The sequence below is a fragment of the Sorghum bicolor genome, chromosome 7 (genome assembly GCF_000003195.3).
Source record: "Sorghum bicolor cultivar BTx623 chromosome 7, Sorghum_bicolor_NCBIv3, whole genome shotgun sequence".
In the NCBI taxonomy this organism is placed as follows: domain Eukaryota; kingdom Viridiplantae; phylum Streptophyta; class Magnoliopsida; order Poales; family Poaceae; genus Sorghum; species Sorghum bicolor.
Genome location: NC_012876.2, coordinates 888,495 through 911,194, shown reverse-complemented (window position 1 = coordinate 911,194; position 22,700 = coordinate 888,495). Strand labels below are relative to the sequence as shown.

Genomic DNA, 22,700 nt, shown 5'->3' with positions numbered 1-22,700 from the left:
CTCTCTCTCTCTCTCTCTCCCGGCGAGGATGGATGGTGGGGTATGCCTCCGAGGATGGAAGTGGGGGGATGGGGATGGATAGCGACGGCGGCCTGGGGGCCCCGCTTTATAGAACGGGCCGGGGATTGGACTGGGAGAGAGGGTCCCGCTCGGGTGTTGCCAGACAGTGACAGCTGGAGCCTGCAGGGTCCTGTAATACGCGAGGCGAGGGAAACGTACGCGCTACTCTTCCGTCCATGCCTGCGTTTTGACAGTGTTTCTTTTTCCATTTCCGCCGCCCCTAGAGATTTTTTTTTTTTTTTTTTTTGCTAGTGACACTTGGTTTCTGATTATCAGGCCTTATTTAGTTGGGAAAATGTTTTTTAACACTGTAATATTTTTATTTTTATTTGACAATTATTATAGCCTCAACGGTCTCGATGGTTACACCCCTATACTGTTTGGCTGAATCGGCGGCCGTGCACTAGGGCCTTGTTTAGTTTCCTAAAAATTTTGCAAACTTTTTCAGATTTCTCGTCACATCGAATCTTTAGACATATGCATGAAGTATTAAATATACATGAAAATAAAAACTAATTGCATATTTTGGTCGGAATTGATGAAACGAATCTTTTGACCCTAGTTAGTCCATAATTGGATAATATTTGTCAAATACAAACAAAAGTGCTACTATTCCTATTTTGTAAATTTTTTAGAAGTAAAAAAGGCTTAGGTCCGCCCTGGGGCAAATGTGCATGCTGGCTGCTGCTGAGACCCACCCGAGCGAGTGTGAGTCGGACAATGCCACGGCACCATGGTTCTCCCGAAAATTACAGATGTGCGCCAAAATTTGAAGAAAATTTGTTTGAGTTTATATACCGAATCTATCAACTATTTAACAATATTTTTTTATAATAAATCAGTGAATAATATTTTTAACTATAAATTTTGAGCTAAACGAACATGCCCTGTACAAGGGCACGTGGAGCCTACGTTTATGGTCGCATACTCAGCTTTGTTAGGCCTTTTTTAGTTTTTAAAATTTTTTAAGATTCTCTGTCACATCGAATCTTAAAACATATGCATAAATTATTAAATATAGATAAAAAAGATAACTAATTGCACAATTTATCTGTAATTTACGAGATGAATCTTTTAAGCCTAATTAGAGCATCTCTAACAGTTTTGCATATTGCTTTTGCATTCTTAATTTTTGCCAAAATTCACAAAACACCTCTCCAATAGTTTTGCATATTGGTTTTGATTTTTTGGAAACTTGGCAAATTCTAGAGAAGGCTTGGCATTTATACAAGTCCGTCCATGACTTGGCAAACACTGATCTGCCGCGTCCTCTACATCGCCACACCGCGCTCCTCGTGCTCTACCGCCTTTGATTTGTGGATCTTTTTGAGACGGAGGGAGTATGAGTCTTTGATTTGTGGATCTGAGTGAGACTCTTATTTAGATCCTTTCCCGTTCCAAGTGTATAGTAAAAAGAAAAAAAAATCTATATATCTCGAATGGCCAAAATGCCGTGTAATTTAGAACATGAGAAGGTAGGATCGTTTCAAATAAAAAACTCAGAAAAAAAAAACAATGCCAAAACGCCCGCCCTGCAAGCAAAACATAACGATGAAAACAAGAAAAAAAATAATTCAATTAGGCCTTGTTTAGTTTCAAAAAATTCAAGATTCTCCGTCACATCAAATCTTGCGATACATGCATGAAGTATTAAATTTAGACGAAAATAAAAACTAATTACATAGTTTAACTGTAATTTACGATATGAATCTTTTGAGCATAGTTAGTACATGATTGGATAATATTTGTCAAATAAAAATGAAAATACTACAGTACCCAAAATCTAAAAATTTTGCCAACTAAACAAGGCCTTACTATCTTTGCACGTGGAGCGCTCCCGTGCTCGCACCAACATGCAGCCGGCCGCAATTTAAATATGGAGTATTTTTTGTGAGGCAAGCTATTTAAATATATAAACATACTCCCTCCATTTTTTTATCAAAGTGTCATATTTAATTTGTTAAGTCAAACACTAAATCTTTAACCAACATTTTTTAAAATCTTTATGGTTTCACAATATATGGATTATATATTATGATAATATTTTTCACAATAAATCTAATAACATAAATCTTACTCCCTCTATATCCATAAGTAAAGTCATTTTAGACAAAATTTGAGTCAAACATTGAGAATATTGTCGAGTACCGTAAACCAGGTACCTAGTAAAAGGCATAAAAACGACAAAATCCTCCCTTCCCCATAGAACTTCACCAGGTTAGATCGAGATGACTCCGTCTCAGCCCAACAGACAAGCCCAATAGGACACAGTAAGGGTCACGACTCGCTCGAGCCTTGACCTCGAGCGAAACCTATGCCTCGGCCGAGCCTTGGCCTCAAGCAGGACTTACACCTCGTCCGAGCCCCGGTCTTGAGCGAGATCTGCGTTCCGCCCGAGCCCCGGCCTCGAGCAAGATTTACGCCTCGCCCGAGCCCGTCCTCGGCACGGACCACCCGCTTCAGGCTTCCCATACACGGTGACTGCACTGTGGTCCGTGGATGGGATGCGGGCCACACCTCAGGCCATACCACGACAGAAAATGACACCCATTGTGCTACCAACTCCGGTCCCTGTTGCACCTTACCTACATCACTATGGGTATGGCCGGACAAGGAAGGGGATGGGGGATGTCAAATCTCGGCGCTATCGCCATGACCAAGCATCACTATACCTTGACACAGGACAGAGGATAAGGCCTCGGAGGAGATTGCCACGACCCAAAACAAGGCTCGGCAAGGTAACTACATGAAAGTATAAATCTGGGTTAGTCCGAACCAGTATAAATCTCTTGTGTTCTTCTTGCATCACCATCTGGGTTTCGGAGCACGTAGACTCGTTTACTCGTTAGTGTCTAGATCACGTGTCCAGACACCGACAAATATATATCATGAATAACTTTCAAGTTGTTGAATTTGGAAATATGAAAACCATATGAATAGGTTTGTCTTGAAAAATATTTTCATAAATATCTATATACCACTTTTTGATAAATATTTTTTTGAAAATAAAGAGTCAAAGTTAGGTTTTGGAGACCATGTCATTGTCCTAAATGACTTTCTTTGTGGGTATGGAGGGAGTATGACATAAAACTATACATAATTTTTAAAACCAATGGTCAAAGATACATACGTTTGACTTAGGACAAATCAATGTGACACTTACTCCCTCTATCTCTTAAAGCTTCAACTTCTAGAGTTGTGCTAAGTCAAACTTTTAAAACTTTAATCGAATTTCTATAAAAAAAGGTTAATATTTATGGTACCAAATTAATACCATTAGATTTTATGTTATAGATATTGATGAACATATATTTTATGGCACTCTCTAAAAACGTAGCTAGAGAATAATTTGTAAGAAAATTTTTAAGCCTAATTAGTCTATAATTGCTATAATTACAAATATGTTACATTACCTTAAATTTTAGCATCTCTAACCAAACACCCTCTTGGAAGGTGAATATATGAAAAAGGGGCTTTGACATAGGACTAAAGGGATATAGTAACATCTAAAAAAAAGATGTAGTAAAACAAGTTGAGAGATATTGCATGGCATTTTGGAATAAGTTGGAAATTGCGTCTCTCAAGGTGACCCTTATGACGAATAAGAATTTTGATGCGTAAACCTTGACACATTGGTCGGTGGTCTAACAGATGGAAGTTACACGATAGTTTATTTGGAGTTTTGATGTGTTCGACATGCCACAATTGGAGAAGTGCTTGTGTGTGTACCCTAGAAACAAATACTCTAGGATGAGTTATGGGTAAAGAAGGATCTTACGTATACAAAGTTATTACCCATAAAGGTCTTGGACATATAGTTGATCAGGTCATTGAGAGCAAGGACGAGTAAAGTACAGTGGAATCGTTGCTAAGGAGCTAGTCAAGGGAAGGTAAAACATCTAAAGTCAGAGTCTCCATAGCTTTCTACTGAACATCTTCCGAATCTTGAGGATGAGATTTATAGTGGGTAAATTTGTAACATCCAAAATTTAGTTATTTTTAAAAAACATATAAATTGATTTAACTATGTATTTTGTATCATAGAAACATAAATTTTATTAAACCAAAATTTATTATAAGACTCAGTAACATTGTTGTGTATACATGCCGGTGCATTAGATTTATTGTAACGTGTGGCTTTCTTTAAAATTTAAACGTTTTCAAATGCTTTTGAAAAGTTTTGAAGATGTATTTGAAATGAAAAAAAAACAAAAGGAAAAAAAAGGAAAACTCACCCTCTTCTCGTTGTTTTCGCCAGAAGGGCTTGGCTATAGAATCGAGATGGCGGATTAGAGGGGGGGAGTGAATAACTATATATCCTTGTCAAGACTATATCCCTGTATTTAAGTTGACAAGCACCTTATAAAGATCCTAATTAGGCAAACAAAAATGTCGGGCTAGTTAGAGGTCACCTAAACAATTCTAGTTAGTAAGAACATACAAACCTATGTAACTTTGACAATTAGAAGAGCTCCTACACAATCTAACATGCAAATAGTACTTTGGCAACGAGAATGTGTTCCAAACAGCCCTTACAGGCTGCCCCTCGTAATTTTATATGGTTCCTGACAATCACAAAAAAAAAATAATGGTACACAAGTAAAATCCTCGTTTTGCTTTGTTTAGTTTCTACCAAAAAAATTTTACCTAACACATTAAATCTTGGACACATGCATAGAACATTAAATGTAGACGAAAACAAAAACTAATTGTACAGTTTGCATATAAAATCACGAGATAAATTTTTTAAGCCTAACTAGCAAATATGCTCGTGCGTTCTAATGGGAGAAAAAATATTCAATACATTAATTGAAAATTATGGTAGAGAGTGCTACATCTCTATTTATGTTTTTCCTTTCTATAAAATTTAAGACCTCTAACTTTTTTAGATAATCACAACTTCTATAATATAAATTAAAATTGGTAATAATACGATGGTTATAGCAGTACAAGCTCTCAGAACTCAGAAGGAGGCGGCACATATCAATGTCGACGGACTCCTCCATCTACGACATAGCAGACCGTTTTGTCATGTGAGGAGAGGAAAAGGTGAACCAGATAAAAGTGAGCGACGGGGACAGTTGGGCCACTAAGGTCTTATTATGTAGGTGTAATTTTTTTTTATTTTGACACTATAGTACTTGCTTTTGTATTTGACAAACATTATTCAATCATGGACTAAATTTAAAAAATTCGTCTTATGATTTACAAGTAAACTGTATAATTAGTTATTTTTAAATTTATATTTAATACTCCATATATGTGTCATAAGAATTGATGCGATAAAGAATCTTGTAAACTTTTGAGTTTTTTTAGTATATCTAAACATGCCCTAAACAGGCCCGATGAAAAAATACCGAGACCAAAAAAAGATAGGTATTTTGCTTTGTTTGAATATATTTTATTTTTTTATTATTAGGTGTATATACAGATATAGATATAGCAGCAGGTAATAGGTATAAATAAGGGTGGTGTGACGAACGTCGAGAGAAAAAAAATAGAAATAACTTGATTGGTAGCAAAATATCTAGTAAAATAGCTTCTCAGCAATATTGAAAACGATTAAAAGGCTCTTTTTTCTCTTTTTGCCCTTTCTTTTTGTTTATTACTATGTTTCTCTTCATTATTTCTCTCGTAATCTTATCGTCACATGGACCTTGTTTAGTTTACCAAAACCAAAAACTTTTCAAAATTATCTGTCACATCGAATTTTAGGGCACATGCATGAAGTATTAGATATAGATGAAAACAAAAACTAATTACACAGTTTGCCTGTAAATCACGAGATGAACCTTTTGAGCTTAGTTAGTTTATGATTGGATAATGTTTGTCAAATAAAAACGAAAATACTACAATACCGAAATCCGAAATTTTTTCGGAACTAAACAAGGCCATGGTCATATCCCATCGCACATAGCACACTGTCTCCGCCGTATCAGGCCAGTCTCAGTGGGGGTTTCACCAGGATATCATGTACATTTATTAGAGCGTCATATCAGCAAATTGCGTTGTTTCCTACATGATGAAACGGGATGAAATCGCCACTGAGGGCTAAATCGTTTCACCATCTTGCATGTGATCCAATTATTTTACAGTAATTAAATGTTTTGCCCAGCCTAGAAAACGTTAAAGTAAAACTCATACATTGTGGAAGTTGTTTCATTATCTATTTCTTTGATGCCCTATCAGCGGATTTGTTCGTACTGCCCTCTGCGCTAGCTTCTCTTCGTTGTCCTCACCTGCACCGTCGTCTCACCGGGTAGGCAGCAGCGGCAACGCCCCTATTTAGGCCTTGTTTAGTCCCCAAAAATTTTGCAAAATTTTTAGATTTACCGTCACATTGAATCTTTAGACGTATGCATAAAGTATTAGATATAGATGAAAATAAAAACTAATTACACAGTTTGATCGGAATTAACGAGACAAATCTTTTGAGCCTAGCTAGTCTATAATTGGAAAATATTTTGTCAAATACAAACAAAAGTGCTATGATTCTTATTTTGCAAAATTTTTTATAAGTGAACAAGGCCTTAGTTCCCAAAAATTTTTAAGACTTCTCATCACATCGAATCTTGCGCTATATGTATGGTGCATTAAATATACATGAAAATAAAAACTAATTGCACAGTTCGTTCATCTGTAAATCACGAGACGAATCTTTTAAACCTAGTTACTCCATAATTGAATGATTTTGTCAAATAAAAACAAAAGTGCTACAGTGTCGAAATTTAAATTTTTTGCGAACTAAACAAGACCTTAGTTAAGCAAAATTTTGTAAAAATAACTACTGTAGTATTTTTATTTATATTTAACAATTATTATTTAATTATGATAAAAAAACAATTATTATTTAATCATAAACTAACTAGGTTTGAAAGATTTGTCTCATAAATTAAAAGCAAACTATATAATTAGTTATTTTTTATTTATATTTAATGCTGAATGTATATATCGCAAAATTTGATAGGATGGAAATTAAAAAAATATATAAAATTTTTGGAAACTAAACTGCCCCAGGCCTTGTTTACTTCCAACAAAAAAACGCAAAATTTTTCAAGATTCCCCATCACATCGAATCTTTATACACATGCATGGAGTATTAAATATAGATGAAAATAAAAACTAATTGTACAGTTTGGTCGAAATTTACGAGACAAATCTTTTGAGCCTAGTTAGTCTATGTTTGGACAATATTTGTCACATACTCCCTCCGTCCCTGAAAGAATCAATTCCTAGGATCCGTGCCAGTCAAACTTTTTAAAGTTTGACTAACTTTATAGAAAAGAGTAACAACATCTATAATATAAAATACACATTATATGAAAATATATTTTATGATGAATCTAATAATACTAATTTGATACTATAAATCTTAGCATTTTTTTCTAGAAATTTGGTCAAAGTTTAAAAAGATTGACTTAAGACAACTCTAGAAATTGATTCTTTCAGGGACGGAGGGAGTACAAACAAAATAGTTACTGTAGCAATTTTGCAAAAAATTTCCCAAGTAAACAAGGCCCCAATGTTGGGCGGGCCACGACAGCTCGGTGGGTGAGCCGCATGTACACGTGCGACAATGGTAGTGGTAGGACAGCACGTCCGCGGCGACAGGGAGGGCAGGTGGCTCCACGACCTTGGGGTGAGCGGTGTTTTTTTTTTAATGGCCGTGCTAGGCTCAATTCCATTCTCACGGTCATTAGTTGGAACGATCTAACAGCTATACAAGCCGGTCGCCCACCCTCCTACCTCCCACTTCCTTTTCCCTCTCCTCTTGACGTCATTATGAAAAAAATAAAATATTTATTTCAAAGCACTATAACTTTTGAATGATGTATTTATTTTTAATTCTGTCTACACCGGTGTGTTCAACGTGACGAGACGAACAAAACTAGACCCCAATTGTATATGTTTTGAAGATTTTTATTTTTCTAGTAGTAATTTATGTATATTAACTTATAACATATAGTAAGTTATATTGCTAACTTATTCTGTTAAGTTATGCTGCTAACCTATTCTGCTAAGTTGTATTGTATAACTTCTGTTTGTGTATGGTACCTAACTTAGATCATTAACGTATTCTATAGAGTTATGTATGTAACTTGTGTTTTCATGTGTATGCTACCTAATTTATTTTATTAATTTACTGTATAGAGTTATGTATGTGACTTATGTTTTCATGTATTTGCTATCTAACTTATTTGGTTAACTTATTCTTCAGAGTTATATTTGTGCTTTTATGTGTATGTTAGATAGCCATCGTATGTTTTCAGTTAACTTATGTTTTTTCTTGTTATCAACTTTGTTTTTTACTTGTTATTTTAAATATTAAAATATTTTACAGACATTCCAAGTGAATACAAATATACTCGATGTCATAATTATAGAGATGCTGAGAATATCATACTTGCAGAAGTTATGAAAGTTATTATATATATGTTTTTTTTGCAAGTTTTCATGATATTATGGAATTTCTTTTGTAGTATAGATTGTAAAAGTTACTTTTATTTTCTCTCCCACCCCTTTTAAACTCTTGTCCCGTATTCCCGAATGATTAGTTTCTGAAAAGAAAAAAAATGTTGATGAAACATAAGGAGAATATAATTCTCATAACAACTCTCAAAGTTTCAATTACGTATATGTTTTAGTTTGCAAAAAAGAAAAAAAGTATTTGTATAACTTTGCATGTTTAATTTATTCCTTAAAGTTATATTGGGTACCTCAGCTAGTGTAAGTTATGTGTGCGCTTTAAAAAAATATTGACGTGCGTGAGAGCGCAAAAGAGAAAATTGGTTGCGCGTCGGACGTGCGAAAAGAAAATAAGACCCACGCGAACGTCTGTTTGAAAAGAGAAAGAGAATAGAACGTCATAGTACTATCCTACAATGGTATTAGACGGGATTGATTGTTTCCTAAAAGGAAAATATGATTGGTCGGAAAATCGTTCGCTGAAATCAGTTTGACTGAACGTTCGTTAAATAGTGGTGTCGCGTGCTAGGGCGGCGTGTCTGCAGCGACTGAGAACTTTTGTTTGTATTTGGGTTTTGTTTAGGCCTTGTTTAGTTCCAAAAACTGAAAAGTTTTCGAAACTGCGGCATTTTCGTTTTTATTTGACAAACATTATTCAATTATGGAGTAATTAGGTTTAAAAGATTCATCTCGTGATTTAAAGGTAAACTGTGCAATTAGTTTTTATTTTCGTCTTTATTTAGGCCTTGTTTAGTTCGCAAAAATTTTCAAGATTCCACGTCACATCGAATCTTTGGTCACATGCATAGAGCATTAAATATAAATGAAAATAAAAACTAATTGTACAGTTTACCTGTAATTTGTGAGATGAATCTTTTGAGACTACTTACTCCGTGATTGGACAATGTTTGTCAAATAAAAACGAAAGTGCTACAGTACCAAAAACCAAAAATTTTGCAAACTAAACAAGGCCTTAATACTCCATGCATGTGGCGTAAGATTCGATGTGACGGGAAATCTTGAAAAGATTTTGGTTTTTGGAGTGAGCCTTAGTTGTAATTTTTTTAAAAAATAAACATTGTAACATTTTTATTTATATTTGATAAATATTGTTTAATTATAGATTAATTAGGTTTAAAAAATTCGTCTCACAAATTATAGATAAACTCTATAATGAGTTATTTTTAATCTATATTTAATATTCTATACATATACAGTAAGACCTTGTTTAGTTCCCCAAAAATTTTACAAAATTTATCAGATTTCCCGTCACATCAAATCTTTAGACGCATGCATGAAGTATTAAATATAGACAAAAATAAAAACTAATTGCACAGTTTAGTCTGAATTGACGAGACGAATCTTTTGAGTCTAGTTAGTATATGATTGGATAATATTTTTCAAAGACAAACGAAAGTGGTATTATTTCTATTTTATAAAATTTTTTGGAACTAAACAAGGCCTAAGATTCGATGTGACGAAAAATCTAAAAAATTTTGTAAAATTTGTTGGAAACTAAATAAGGCCTTGGTAAATAATGTCTAATCATGCTCTAGCTAGATTTAAAAATATTTGACTCGTGAATTACATATAAATTGTATAATTAATTAATTTTTATTTATATTTAATGTTTTATACATATATGTGTCTGAGGGATTAGTGTTTTATACATACTAGGTGAATTTCCCGCGCGTTGCTGCGAAGTTTTCTTAAAAATAAATCATTATATATATAGCATTACTATAAGGTATTTAGTCTATTATGTATGTACATATATGAATTTAACTTGTATTGCTAAGCTAATAAAACAAAAACTAATATTTAGTTACATTATAGAGAAATTAATTGGTGATCAAACAAATAGTGTACGTACATGACTTGTATGTGAATATATTAAAGATTTAAAGATTTCACATGATATAGATGATATGGTTATTTTTTATAATTAATATAGAATGACATGGACTTAGTGGGGAATGACGTGGGGTTTAGCTTTATAAGAATTATAGATTATAGATACGTGTCTGAGGGGATTAGAAATCTTGTAAATTTTTGAGATTTCGAAGGTCTCCCTAGACTCTTTCCTCCGCGAAGAGCCGCATACGTAGCAGCCGCCGACGACGACGAGGAGCAGAGCGAGGGCGAGCGCCATCCCGTCCCGCCTCTTTCTTGCCGCCGCAGAGGAGGAGACTGACGGCTGCGGCGCCGAGCGGCAGCAGGAGGCCACGGCGGTGGTGGCGCGTAATAATAGCTGGGGGCCATATCGCCGCGGCGCGGATCAGGAGCAGCCGGTGTCTAATCGGATTCCGTCATATGTTTCCAACCGGGACAGGAGAGTCCCTCACTTTCCTTTTCCTGGTGCCTAATCGAATTCCGATCCAATCATCCTCCAAACCCAATCGAGTTCGAAACCAGACAAAAAACATAGCGCGGGAGGGAGGTGGCGCACATACATATACACACGGAGGATGATTGATAGATAAAAGAATATACATACAGAGGAGCGGAAATCTGAGGTAATCGGCGGGAGATCTGAGGTAACTCGGCGAGATCTCTCGAGGAGGGTGTGTCTTCTACTCGTGCCATGGGGATTCAGAGCGAGCAGCAAGCCCCGAGTAAGCTTCTACTATCTTGCCCCGCGGTCTCTGTCTGGTTGGCTTGCTATTTACTTCTGGCGCTTCATTCAAAGAAAATCGATTTTTTAATCTGTTGTTCGTTTACGATTCATCATTTAGACTGCCACACATGGATACTAGTTTTTTTTTTTTAAGAATCTATTTTTGAGAATCCATCTGTTGCGTCATTAGCTTAGTTCTCTCTGTCTCTCTGATCTACTCGTATAGGGCTCATAACCATGTTTGGTTTGTTGGCTTGCAGATGGATCCGTTGGTACCGCTGACGACATTAAGCACTCAGACTCACGCTGTCAACGACTTGGTGATGGTGGTGAGGGCGATTCTCAAGATGGGCAAACATCAGAATATTCAATCCCATGCCTTCCTGAGGTATGGCAACATAAAATTGTGAAGGCAGCTATTGTGTTAGTTTTTTGAACTCAAGATCTAAACATGCAGAACCTGAGTTATCTGCATAATGAGGCATACGGTTGTTTCTTGATGAGATATGTAAAAAATCATATTAGCGTAGGATCTCTCACCGGTTCAATTTTAGCCTGATATTGCACAATAAGATATCATCTCGTGTGTTTGATAGACACATTGTTTGCTCTGTGTGCTCATATGCAGGCAAGAATGGATAATAATGGATAGTTAGATATCATAGTAGTTAATCAGTGCTGGCCATCATCAGATGTGTATTTTTTTCCTTGTTAGAAAACCTTTAGTAACACTGTTAGGGAAAAACTTCTTTGTGAACTGCTAAGTTTATTTGCCACCGATACATTCAGTTGGCAAGTTACATATGTAATACACTGTCCCTTTTGCAAGCATGCAAAGAGCTATCTTGTTCTACTGTTTTCTTTATCTGATTGAAATTCCACTAGACTTTAAACTTGAAATTTTATCCCATATTGTGCTTGCAGGATATCTGGGGTCATATACATTCTTTAATGCCAATGGAAGCTGCTGCTCGTGCCGCTTGCCTCTCTCATGCTTTTCTAAGTTCCTGGAGACGTTATCCCACACTAATTCTGTGTTCACAAAAGTTTAAGGCAGGTAGCGGAAGTTTAAGATGCAAAATCAACAACATCCTGAAAAATCACTCAGGAATTGGCTTGAAGATATTATGGCTTGATTTACTTGATGAATCTAGTTGCTTTCCTTATATCGACGGATGGCTCAAGGTTGCTGTTACACCAGGGATTGAAGAGCTCAACCTTAGGCTGCCTGAAAAACACAACTTCCCATGCTCAGTTTTATCTGCTGGGGTTGGAAACTCAATTCGGTCTCTTCTACTTGCCTCTTGTGCCTTCCGTCCTACGGCTGAACTTGGACCTTTCAGAAGCTTAACAATTTTGCGTCTGTGTTCTGTCTGTATCACGGGGGATGAATTGGAGTGCCTTCTTTCCAACTCCCTTGCTCTGAAACATTTGCATCTCACTGAGTGCAATGAGATAATTTCCCTCAAGATACCTTCTGTGCTGCAGCAGCTCAGCCTCCTTTTGGTTGATGGATGTTTTCCTATGCAAATTATAGAGAACAAAGCTCCAAGTATCTCTAGCTTTACCCTTTCCAGAGTTTTACCAAAACTCGAGCTTGGAAAAGCGTTGCAAATGATGAAGTACTTGCAGTTGAATTTTGGGAATTCCGTCCGTTATGCTCGTGCTGTGCTTCCGTCCACGATGCCAAATCTTGAAACAATTTATTTAAGTTCGACCTATGAGGTATACTTGCAATTTCAAGTGGCAATACATCTGTGCAACAGTAGTCTTACGACCGTTATGTGCAGGCGTATAATAATCTGAACATGACATATATCTTTTGTGCAGGTGAATACACCAATGCTGCCCTCCAAATTCGTCAACCTCAAGCACCTGAGCATTCAGATTGCTTCATCGACCTTGCCCCCATCCTACGCTTATTCTTCCCTGCTTTCTTTCTTGGATGCGTCTCCTTCCTTGGAGACTTGGTGCCTGCAGGTAAGGTGCTGTCCATCCTATATATCCAGCAAATTAATGGATGCTCATTTGGGTGTGCATCCATTGATTCAGCTTCATGTTGTTTTGTCTTCAGCTACCCCAGGCAGATACGGGGCATGAATTGGTAGGTTCTTCTTCGCATTTGAGGCAGCTGCCTGTACGACGCCACAACCGCCTCAAGATTATGGAGATTGAAGGATTCAACTGTACAAAGAGCTTGGTTGAGCTAACATGTAGCATTGTCAAGAGCGCAGTCTCACTTGCTTGCCTTAAACTGTACACCCTTCGTTATGGTAAATCTCCATGTTGTTGGGATGGATTTTGCATTCCTTATGGCAAATCTGAGGTCGAGGAAGCTTCTAGAGCAGCGGCAGCTATAAGAAGGTACATTGAGGATAAAGTTGCACCTACAACCAAGCTGACCATTATGGAGCCTTGCCCACGGTGTATTGCCACCGCAATGGACGATGGTTTGGCCTAGGCAGAGAAGTTAAGATGGAGGGTGAAAGTTGTCAAAGGTTATCTTAATTAAGTGTGCTGTCATTTATAATACTTTTTTAATTTAGTTTTATCACTTAGTTTCTTTCAATGTTGTGGCTTAAAAGTTGTCAAACTAGTGGATGTGCACGCGAGGCATGGACATGGTTATGTTTATGACTTTTTTATTTATATATCATCATATATATAAGGTTAGTCTCAATGCATGTTTTATGAGAGTGTCATGCACATTAAATAGGATGTCACATAGCAAAATTGCTAACTTGGCAGGATCATTAAATGAAGGAGTTTCATTAGATGTGAGAGGAGTTTTATCCTCATAAAACTCATATGGCTCGGTTATCTAATTTATAGTTCTGGTAAATGTATCATAAAATAAAACTATGCACTGATTCGTTTGGTTTCTTTCATGCATGGATTCTAGAAGTCCGTCATCATTACATTCGTCCTTGTAGCGCTTGAATAGGCCAGTAGCAGAGCAACCTCCAGAACACACTCACTCTGGGCATGCCGCATGCCGGACCACTCCATGACGGATCAAGTGAATCCTCAAACCAAACAGGCAGTACTTGTATGAAACCGCTTGACAGTTGCTTCACTTGGTATTAGATAATTTAATAGCAACATATTATAATGTAAATCTGTGCTGGCGCATATGATTAGCAACAATAATATTAATAATAATGTATTACAAATGCCTAGTGCTCTCCTCGATATGGTTGTCATGAACATTATATATCCTGACGGGTTGATCGAATCCTTTCGCTGTTATGCACGCCTAATAGCCCGGCTAGCCCCTTGTCCATCCAGCCCTGATTGATTGACCTAATAAAGCCCAAGTCGCTGTTTTTATTTCCTCGTTGACGAATTAGGACAGGCTCGTAGATATCAGATCACGTCGTCGCCGGCCCTTTGCCGAGTGCACTTGGCGACGGTGATGGAGAAGCCTCGTTGCATACACTACTACATAAAAGATTAACTGAGGCGGGCAAAAAGCATTAACCGAGGCAGTTTTTGTAACCGCCTCGGTAATTAAGATCACGGTAAATGAACGATTTACCGAGGCGGTTCACTTGCCCGCCATGGTTAATGAAAATAAAAAAAAATTAAAAAGGAAAAAAGCTCGCATAACTGGGCCTAGATCAGGCCTCGCTCTTCATCGAGCCTGCCACCGCTGCATCTATCGCCGGTGAGGGAGGAGCACCACCGCAGAGGGAAGCCAGTGTGCCGCTCCACCTCGCCAAAGCCGAGATCTGTCCGTGCCGCCACGCGCCTGCGTCGAACGTGCCCCAGCTCGATCCGCCGCCGGAGGGCATCTCTCCCGCAGGATCCGCCACCTGAGGGCATCTCCCCGCGGGATCTATGCCGTGGTGGGAGAAGACAAAGAGGAGGGGGCACAGGGTGCTGCTCGCCTATGGGAGAGGGAGGGGCGCTGCTGATCAGCCTCGGGCTGCCGCGCGCGTCACGACGCTCGGTCCCGTGTGGTCGTGCTGGCCTCGCGCGATCACGGCCCGCGCAGTTGCTGTGCCCAACCCCGCGCCGCCGCACGCATAGTGCCACCCAGCCCCATGCACGGGGGAGATAGGGGTGGCGCCACGGTTGAGAGGGAGGGGATGGCGCTGAGGAAGAGAGGGTACGTGAGGGAGAGAGGAGCTGGCGGCTGAGGAAGTGGTCAATGTGAAGGAAACCCTAAGTGGCTGAGGAAGTGGCCAATATATATATTGAGCAAAATATGGGGCCGAGATGAGCTAATATTATCTGAGGCGGGCCTTATGATATGTCCACCTCGGTTACTATATTAACTGAGGCATTTGCATTAGAACAACTGCCTCGGTAAATCGCTATTAATCAAGGCGGACGTTTTAAGATACTCGGTAAATCGATTTTACGAGGTGGTGTTCATAACCGCTTCGATTAATCTGAGGCATTAATCGAGGCGGTTTAAAATTATGCATGCCTCCGAGGAAGTTTTAAAAAGGTCACGGTTAAGTTTTTTTTATAGTGATGGCATGTTCATTGCACTTTGCGATGGTGATGGGGACTAGATGGCAAGGAGGAAGTGGAGCACATTCTACAGCGGCCTTGTAGCAGTGTGGGAGGATATGTTGCAACATGGGTAGCAGGGATCTAGCTGGAGCCGACCATCGTGTAATGCTGGTGGCAGTAGGAGGCACACATCGGTGCTAAAGCTGCTACAGATAGCTGCGGTGCTAGGGATGTCTTGGGGCTACAACATGGGTAGCAGGGAGATAGGAGCGGGAGTGCACGAGGAGTAGTATGTAATAAGGTTGGTTGTCAACGCGATTAAGGGGGTGACAGGGGGATCCTATTAGTGGAGGGGGCGGCATGGTTATGTGAGGGGAGGGGATGGATGAGGACAACATAGATTAGTTAACAAAGCTACAACAAACGAAGGTAAGTGTGGAGGTAAGTGTGGATGTCTCCTTTTCGTTCTTCGTATAGTAGATCAGGGGGTGTTTGGTTGTGGTTTGACAATTAGTGTCCAATCATAGATTAATTAGGCTCAAAAGATTCATCTTGCAAATTACTCTCTAGCTGTGTTTTTAGTTTTGTATAAATAATCTATATTTAGTACTCCATGCATATGTCCAAACATTCGATGTGACGGGCGGTAAACTTTACCGGATGCAACCAAACAGAGCCTAGGTCAAGGGTATATTTGCTAGTTTAACCAAATTAACGGTCCCACTTATTATTTAGCCTTATACCATGCTAGGAACAATTCAAGCTACAAGTTATAATAATGGTCATGCTTTGATCGATTTTATTAATCAATTAGCGGATGTATCAACATTCAATTTCAACTACAACCGTTTCTCTAGAAATCTTTCTGTAGTAGTGATGACCATGCACTTAGCTTCTTCGTCAGCATCGTTACACCATGACCTGGTAACAAGGAAACATGATTTAATGAACGACCAATTTCTTAGCTTCTCCTACACTTGCATTTTGTGCAAGACTAGTATGAAAAGAATCATGAACAACATGATTTTTACCTCAGCAGATGGAAGAGCAAATAAAGATGAACGTTGTGTGCAATATCTTTTCAAGTATAGCATCACTGTTGCATTGTACTGCTCGCTCTCTGCGTGTGTAAGTAGATCGATGACACACTGCATCATCCCCTCGCCATGGCTCTGCAATGTTCTCACGGCCGCACAACATGGATCACTTTTAGGTGGCAGCCTACGGGTGTTTGATGCCATGATGTAGTGCCCACATACTTGCAAGATGTAGTTCTTTTGCTTATCAGTACATGTCTTACTGCAACATCCACTAATCACGGTGTCAAGAGAGCAAATTGCTGCCAACACTACTAGAAAGAGAATAGCTACTTTCTTATTAGGTGACATCTCAGTGCTAATATTAGTGTAATTTATTAGCACAGGTGCTGATCAAATGGGTACGGTGAATGAACAAAGCCCTGAGCCTGATGCTCTGTATATATAGGTAAGGCAAGTGATCATAGTCTATGAGGGATTTGCATTGATTCTTGATGAACCTTTAATCAAACTTTGTGAAAGATAGATACCCTATGCTGCAACTAAGATATTGTATGATCAATTATGAGTAGAGATCCCTAGAGGTATATATATTCGATGCCTATTTAATATGGAAGATATCCATTTTTAGTTTTACAGATTTCTTGGATGCAAGAGAATAGATAACGGATCCTTCTATCTATTTGTTGACTGATATTTTGGCACAGAATCTATCAAATTATGAACCAATAGCATGCCCTATTAAAACAGAATTTGGCAACCAGCTCAAAAAGCAACTAGCAGCGCATCAAAAGCACATAATAGATCTGAATCAAATCCATCACTGAGGAAGGAGCCTAATCAGTTGAAATCCTAGGTCGAATGAAGGCACAACAAAAACATTAAGCAAAGCCTAAGAATAAAAGACAAGCTAGGATGGGGAAATTACTCCCTCCGTATCGTAAATTGATGTCGTTCTGGAGTCTATGTTATTTGCGGCAAAAGATATCGTTCACGATATTGAGACTAACTTTGGACGCAATTACCCCTAGCCACACACGCGCGCCGCCCGTTCGCATGGCCTCCTTGTCATTAATCTCCTCATCATTAATTAATCACAGACTCCTCGACTGAAGAGATTGCTGCACCCGTTCACAGCACGCTCGCAACCGCCCAGGCACGCGCGCGGCAGCCAAACATGTAGCACGCGCGAAAAAACAAAAACATATCGCGGCTGCCAGGGATCGAACCGTGAAGCTCAGGCCTCGGGCAAGGAGCGTTGGCCAACTGAGCTAAACCCTCAGCCATATTTAATAAGGGCAAAACAGAAAAAACTAACCCCTAATTAATCACTCCTTGGTAATCGTAATCATGTCCTAAACGTCATCTAATTACGATACGGAGGGAGTACAATAAATAGGATATGCGCAATGCAAGAGTCAATCAGAGTATGAGATGTGGAAATAATAATCATCACACACCAAATTAGTGTTCTATTTTTTTTCTCATCAAACAACACAAGAGGTAAATTTTGTTGTTTCTATAGTGGATTCTACCGCATCTAGATCCAGATGCTGTAAAATAAAATGAAAAAAAAAAATAAACCTACTGAGAGAAAACACAAGAGATTAGCAAATGCTGAATGATTTCCTCGTCATGGTCACAAAACGGGTACTCAATCCCCACTTGGCTCACCAGTCTACAAATCCAATCACCTGAATGAATTCCCCTCCATTGGGACCAACTTGATGTTGTTGAAGAGTTCTTTTTCGAAAAAAAAACATAATCCCAAACCAAGCCGAGCACATGTTTTAAGGCCCATGTGGTACCAATTCAAGATGGGCTCGAAAGTAGCAGGATGAGGCCGGGCCCATGTGGAAGATTGACTCGGCCTTTTCTTGTCGTCTTTTTGCTCATAAAATCCCAACCCATCGGAAAACATTACACAGGGGAGCGGAAAAAAAAAAGGGAACTCGAATTGGGGGAAGAAAGAGAGAGAGAGAGAGAGAGGGGCAAATCGAATCGAATCCAGCCGGGGAGAAGCGTGGAGGAGGGCGGCGGAATCGGCGCCGGCGGCAGGCATGGAGGACCTGAGCGTGGAGGAGCTCGCCTCCAACCTCTCCACCTACAAAGAGCAGCTCCGCGAGGTCTCATCTCCCCCCATCCCCCATCCCCACCCTCTCCTCGATCTGGCTGCCGTTTTCGCTGCGATTCTTCTAGTTCGGTCCGTTCTAGCGAGTATCCTCCTCTGCGGCTCAGGATTCGCGCGCGGCTGTAACCGGATTCCTGGACTATGGATGTTCCGCTCTGATTCTAGTCTAGGGTTTAATTTGTTTGATTAAGTTTCATTCCTTGTCGAATTAGTGTATGCGCAATAAGATTACTTGCAGGTTTGCTCGGTTATTTGCATCTCGTATTGGATTCATATAGTATAGGAATAGGAACGCGCTTAGCCTTACCTTCTAAATTAGCAACATAATCATTTACCTTACACGGTATGGGATATAGGATGTAGCCATTTAAGGTAGTAATAGTTCAGCCATATCCATGCCTCTGGAATTGCGACTTTACTCCTGGATCCTAATAACTAGCAGCAATGCGGCGTTATCTTTATGCCTATTTTTAATTTATATATGCATTTTATATGTTAAATTGTTAATTAGGCTATTTTTTTGATGGAAACCACCATTTGTTATAGACTTCATGTTATGCGTTTTTGACATGAGCCTTTGTTGTTGCTCTCGATGTTTAGAACATGGAACCTCACTCTTGTTCAGACCCTATGTCTCTCATGTCTCATCTCGTTCTTGTTTTTGACTAGTGATTTCATTTTGAGGAATGATATTCTTCAATCAGATACGGTGCACTATTTTCTTCTTCTGTCTGGAAACTGCCAATAATTGCTATATTGGCGCCACACTTGACTTGTTGGTCACTGATTAATAATGAAGTTTGCATTAGTCAAGATCCTTGTTCTCCCCATTTTGCACTGAAGTTTCATGCTAATTCCTTGTCTTTATTTTTCCTTACCAAATCTATTTTTACTGTGAAACGTTTCTTGTTTTGTCTATGTGTTTGAGATAGTAAATCCAATTCATGTACTTACAGATGTCTCTTATGTACGTGAGTTTCAGGTTAAGAAGCTCATCAAGGAGAAAAAGGATGACCCTGGAATTTCTGAATATATTGATATGGAGAAAGAGCTTCAAGAGGTGAGTTCGTTTCTTATTTTATCCTGTAATGTGATCCCTCATGCTCGTGTAGCTACACGTCAGATACATCGAATTAATGATTTCACAAATGGATGCTTGATTTCTTCTCTGATTTTTGGGGCCTGTTGCTATCGATTCCTCTCTCTTCTTTGTTACAAGGAGCCATGCCCAGCAAGGTAGCATGCAAAGGCCGCTTGCAACAGAAGATTTGTTTTTGGGGAATTTAGATTTTTTGTAACCTTGAAAGGTGAGAAGGTTGATTATGACAATGGTAGGGACTGTCTTAGCAACCATATTAATAGTAGTGAACAATATGCAAAAATTCAGTGGCTTCAAAGGTGTCCATTACCCTTTATCTTGATTGATTGCAGGTTTGTACTCCTCCTGATTTGGGTGTCGCTGCTGCTGTTCTAAGTTGGATCTCGAAAAATACGAGCGCATATTTAATAATACTGGGACGTTGCTTGTGTTTATGATGGTTAATGTCAATTTTTGTGACCGCTGCAGGTCATAACATTAACCGAAGAGATTTTGGCAACTGCAAAGCAAACTGAGAGTGCCCAGAATGCTGCAGGTCTATCACCACCAAATTATTCAGCTGGAGCACAGTCTGAGGTAGCTTTTTTCTGCATTAGTTGTTTGATGACTTCCTTCCTTTAGCTGAAATTCTGAATAAGAAAGAAATACGTGCCAATTGTTCCATAGATAAAGGGAGTGTCCTGATGAATTACAATTTGTGTTGCTTACATTGAAATATAATGGTGTGTCTTCCTACACTACTCTGACAGTCTTGTGGCAGGGACTGGATGACCTGTCACATTCCCATAAGTTTGCCGTCGGTACTAGAGTTCAAGCTGTGTGGAGTGAAGATGGGGAATGGTGAGCTTCTCTTTGATATACCTAGCATTGTTTATGTCTAGATTATCTTGTTTTTAATATTTTTCACATCATTCCATTGCAACATGTTTGATTAGCTGAATTGTCAGGTATAATGCAACAGTTGAAGCTTTGACACCAAATGGATATTATGTAGCCTACGATGGCTGGGGAAACAGGGAAGAGGTATGCTCCTTTTTTCTTGTATAAAAATAGACTTGGTATATTCATGTATGAGTATGGAGCAGACAGCTACTTCAGTTGCACTAGTGCAGCATTGCTTCTCATATTACTTATGTGATGGACCTGCAATTTCAAATGTTTTGTTCATCAAAATCAAAACTTATTGCTACTGGGTTGAGTTGTTCTCATGAGAACATGTATTATCCTAGCTAAATTTTCCTGTTTAAGTTTGTCTTGTAAGATTGCTATATACTGTAGTAATTAGTAATTCATATATAGTAGTTCTGAAGTTCTATGATATGCTAATCTAAGCTATTAATTTCACTGCCTTATATAGGTGGACCCAGATAATGTGAGGCTGCTTGAGGAAGAAGCAGCTGATGCCTTGAGACAAGCTGAAAAGGAAGCTGAAGCTACAAAAATGGCAATAAAGAGAAAAATCGAACAGGCAGCAACATCTGATTTTCAGGCGCGTAGCTTGCCTGCCAAACTTCGTATCGAACCAAGTGATCCTGAGGATGTTGTAAGTGAACTCACCTTTTCATTTCGATAATGTGCCTTGCAAGCTGCAACTGACCTAAATCTTGTGGTATTGTGTGTTGTTACTGACCATTTTGTGTTTGCAGAAAGCTGCAAAGCGTAAGAAAATACATGCCTTCAAATCAAAAGCCCGCTTTGAGCAACTTGAATTTGCACAAAACAAGCGGCAGAATGCATGGCAGCAGTTTCAAACCAAAGGGAAATCCAAAAAGGTAGCTTCTTGGCCCCCACACCATATTTTTTTTAAATTTTTTTTTGCTAGGCAGGCACTCTTTCATTAAGTTAGAAATCTGAATTTCAAGGTACAGCTTCCTCAGCTTTTATGTTATGATGAATTGATGACCAAAATGGAGCATCTGCATCCCAGTTTGTTGAGAAACAGATTGGCTGAATTTCATGGTTTGTTTGCAGGTGGGTTTCTTCTCTGGTCGCAAGAAGGAGAGCATCTTCAAGTCACCGGATGACCACAGAGGTAAGGTGGGTGTCACTGGGAGTGGCAAAGGTCTGACTGACTTCCAGAGGAGGGAGAAGCATCTACACCTTAAAGGTGGCTCTGGGGATGCAGCGGATGACGAGGAATAAACCCAACCGGCATGTGACTGTTAGCTTGTGAGTGTATCACCAAACAGACATTTCTATGGCTGTTTAGTGCCGACCTGGTCTCCAGGGGAGCCTGTTGTACTCTTGACTTGTGGAAACTAGAAATATCAATGTTTGTGCCATTCTATATATAGAGATGCTGTTGCCTTCGGGCGCCCCCCTCCGCTCATTGTTGAATGTTGCTGTTGTTTTAAAGCTGCCTTTTGGTGGCATTTGGTTTTGGTTTTTTAACTATCGAGGGACAAGTGGTCAACCCGTCGATATAAAAGTAGTATGTATGGTGTAATGTTTGTTCAATATTCCTGGAGCTCTGCTCCTCAACTGTACCCTTGCTGAGCTGATGGTGCCATCCTTTACAATTTTTTTTTTTTTTTTGTGTTATAAGCTGTATTTTTTCTGTCCGTGAACGGTACTTTTAGCTATGACTTTTCAGACTAACGAACAGACTTTATCTAAAACAAAACTAAGGTGGAATGTAAGTAAGAGTTACTTCCTCTATCTATTTCTAAATTATAACATGTATTAACCTTTTCAAATCTATTATAATTTTTGCTTTATTATAATTTTTGCTTTGAACTAGCGATGTATCTAGAAAAACTAAAATGTTAAAACGGATGGCATCTAGCTCCTATATTTGGAGTGACGACGATTGCACAAAGGAGAGAT

At 38.9% G+C, this 22,700-nt stretch overlaps 3 protein-coding genes across 3 annotated transcripts; 2 read left to right on the top strand and 1 right to left on the bottom strand.

Annotated features, from left to right (window-relative positions):
* On the top strand, positions 10,568 to 13,832 carry LOC8068538. The gene is made up of 5 exons (XM_002444850.2): positions 10,568 to 11,141; positions 11,404 to 11,531; positions 12,068 to 12,868; positions 12,974 to 13,123; positions 13,218 to 13,832. Exons 1-5 carry the CDS (start codon positions 11,111 to 11,113, stop codon positions 13,602 to 13,604), a joined length of 1,497 nt encoding a protein of 498 aa, XP_002444895.2. The 5' UTR covers positions 10,568 to 11,110; the 3' UTR covers positions 13,605 to 13,832.
* On the bottom strand, positions 16,361 to 17,030 carry LOC110436850. The gene is made up of 2 exons (XM_021464427.1): positions 16,639 to 17,030; positions 16,361 to 16,528 (listed from the first exon to the last, which is right to left on the bottom strand). Exons 1-2 carry the CDS (start codon positions 16,993 to 16,995, stop codon positions 16,517 to 16,519), a joined length of 369 nt encoding a protein of 122 aa, XP_021320102.1. The 5' UTR covers positions 16,996 to 17,030; the 3' UTR covers positions 16,361 to 16,516.
* LOC8068537 (survival of motor neuron-related-splicing factor 30) lies at positions 18,556 to 22,370 on the top strand. Its single transcript, XM_002444849.2, has 8 exons — positions 18,556 to 18,770; positions 19,758 to 19,835; positions 20,343 to 20,450; positions 20,635 to 20,714; positions 20,822 to 20,897; positions 21,232 to 21,417; positions 21,521 to 21,646; positions 21,846 to 22,370. The coding sequence occupies exons 1-8, from the start codon at positions 18,705 to 18,707 to the stop codon at positions 22,014 to 22,016; spliced, it is 891 nt and encodes a 296-aa protein (XP_002444894.1). The 5' UTR covers positions 18,556 to 18,704; the 3' UTR covers positions 22,017 to 22,370.

Coding starts and splice junctions, on each gene's coding strand:
- LOC8068537 (XM_002444849.2), top strand. CDS start 18,705: ATGGAGGACCTGAGCGTGGAGGAGCTCGCCTCCAACCTCTCCACCTAC. Junction 18,771..19,757: donor ACAAAGAGCAGCTCCGCGAG/GTCTCATCTCCC, acceptor CGTGAGTTTCAG/GTTAAGAAGCTCATCAAGGA. Junction 20,898..21,231: donor GCTGGGGAAACAGGGAAGAG/GTATGCTCCTTT, acceptor TGCCTTATATAG/GTGGACCCAGATAATGTGAG.
- LOC110436850 (XM_021464427.1), bottom strand. CDS start 16,995: ATGTCACCTAATAAGAAAGTAGCTATTCTCTTTCTAGTAGTGTTGGCA.
- LOC8068538 (XM_002444850.2), top strand. CDS start 11,111: ATGGGGATTCAGAGCGAGCAGCAAGCCCCGA. Junction 11,142..11,403: donor GAGCGAGCAGCAAGCCCCGA/GTAAGCTTCTAC, acceptor GTTGGCTTGCAG/ATGGATCCGTTGGTACCGCT. Junction 13,124..13,217: donor TGGAGACTTGGTGCCTGCAG/GTAAGGTGCTGT, acceptor TTTTGTCTTCAG/CTACCCCAGGCAGATACGGG.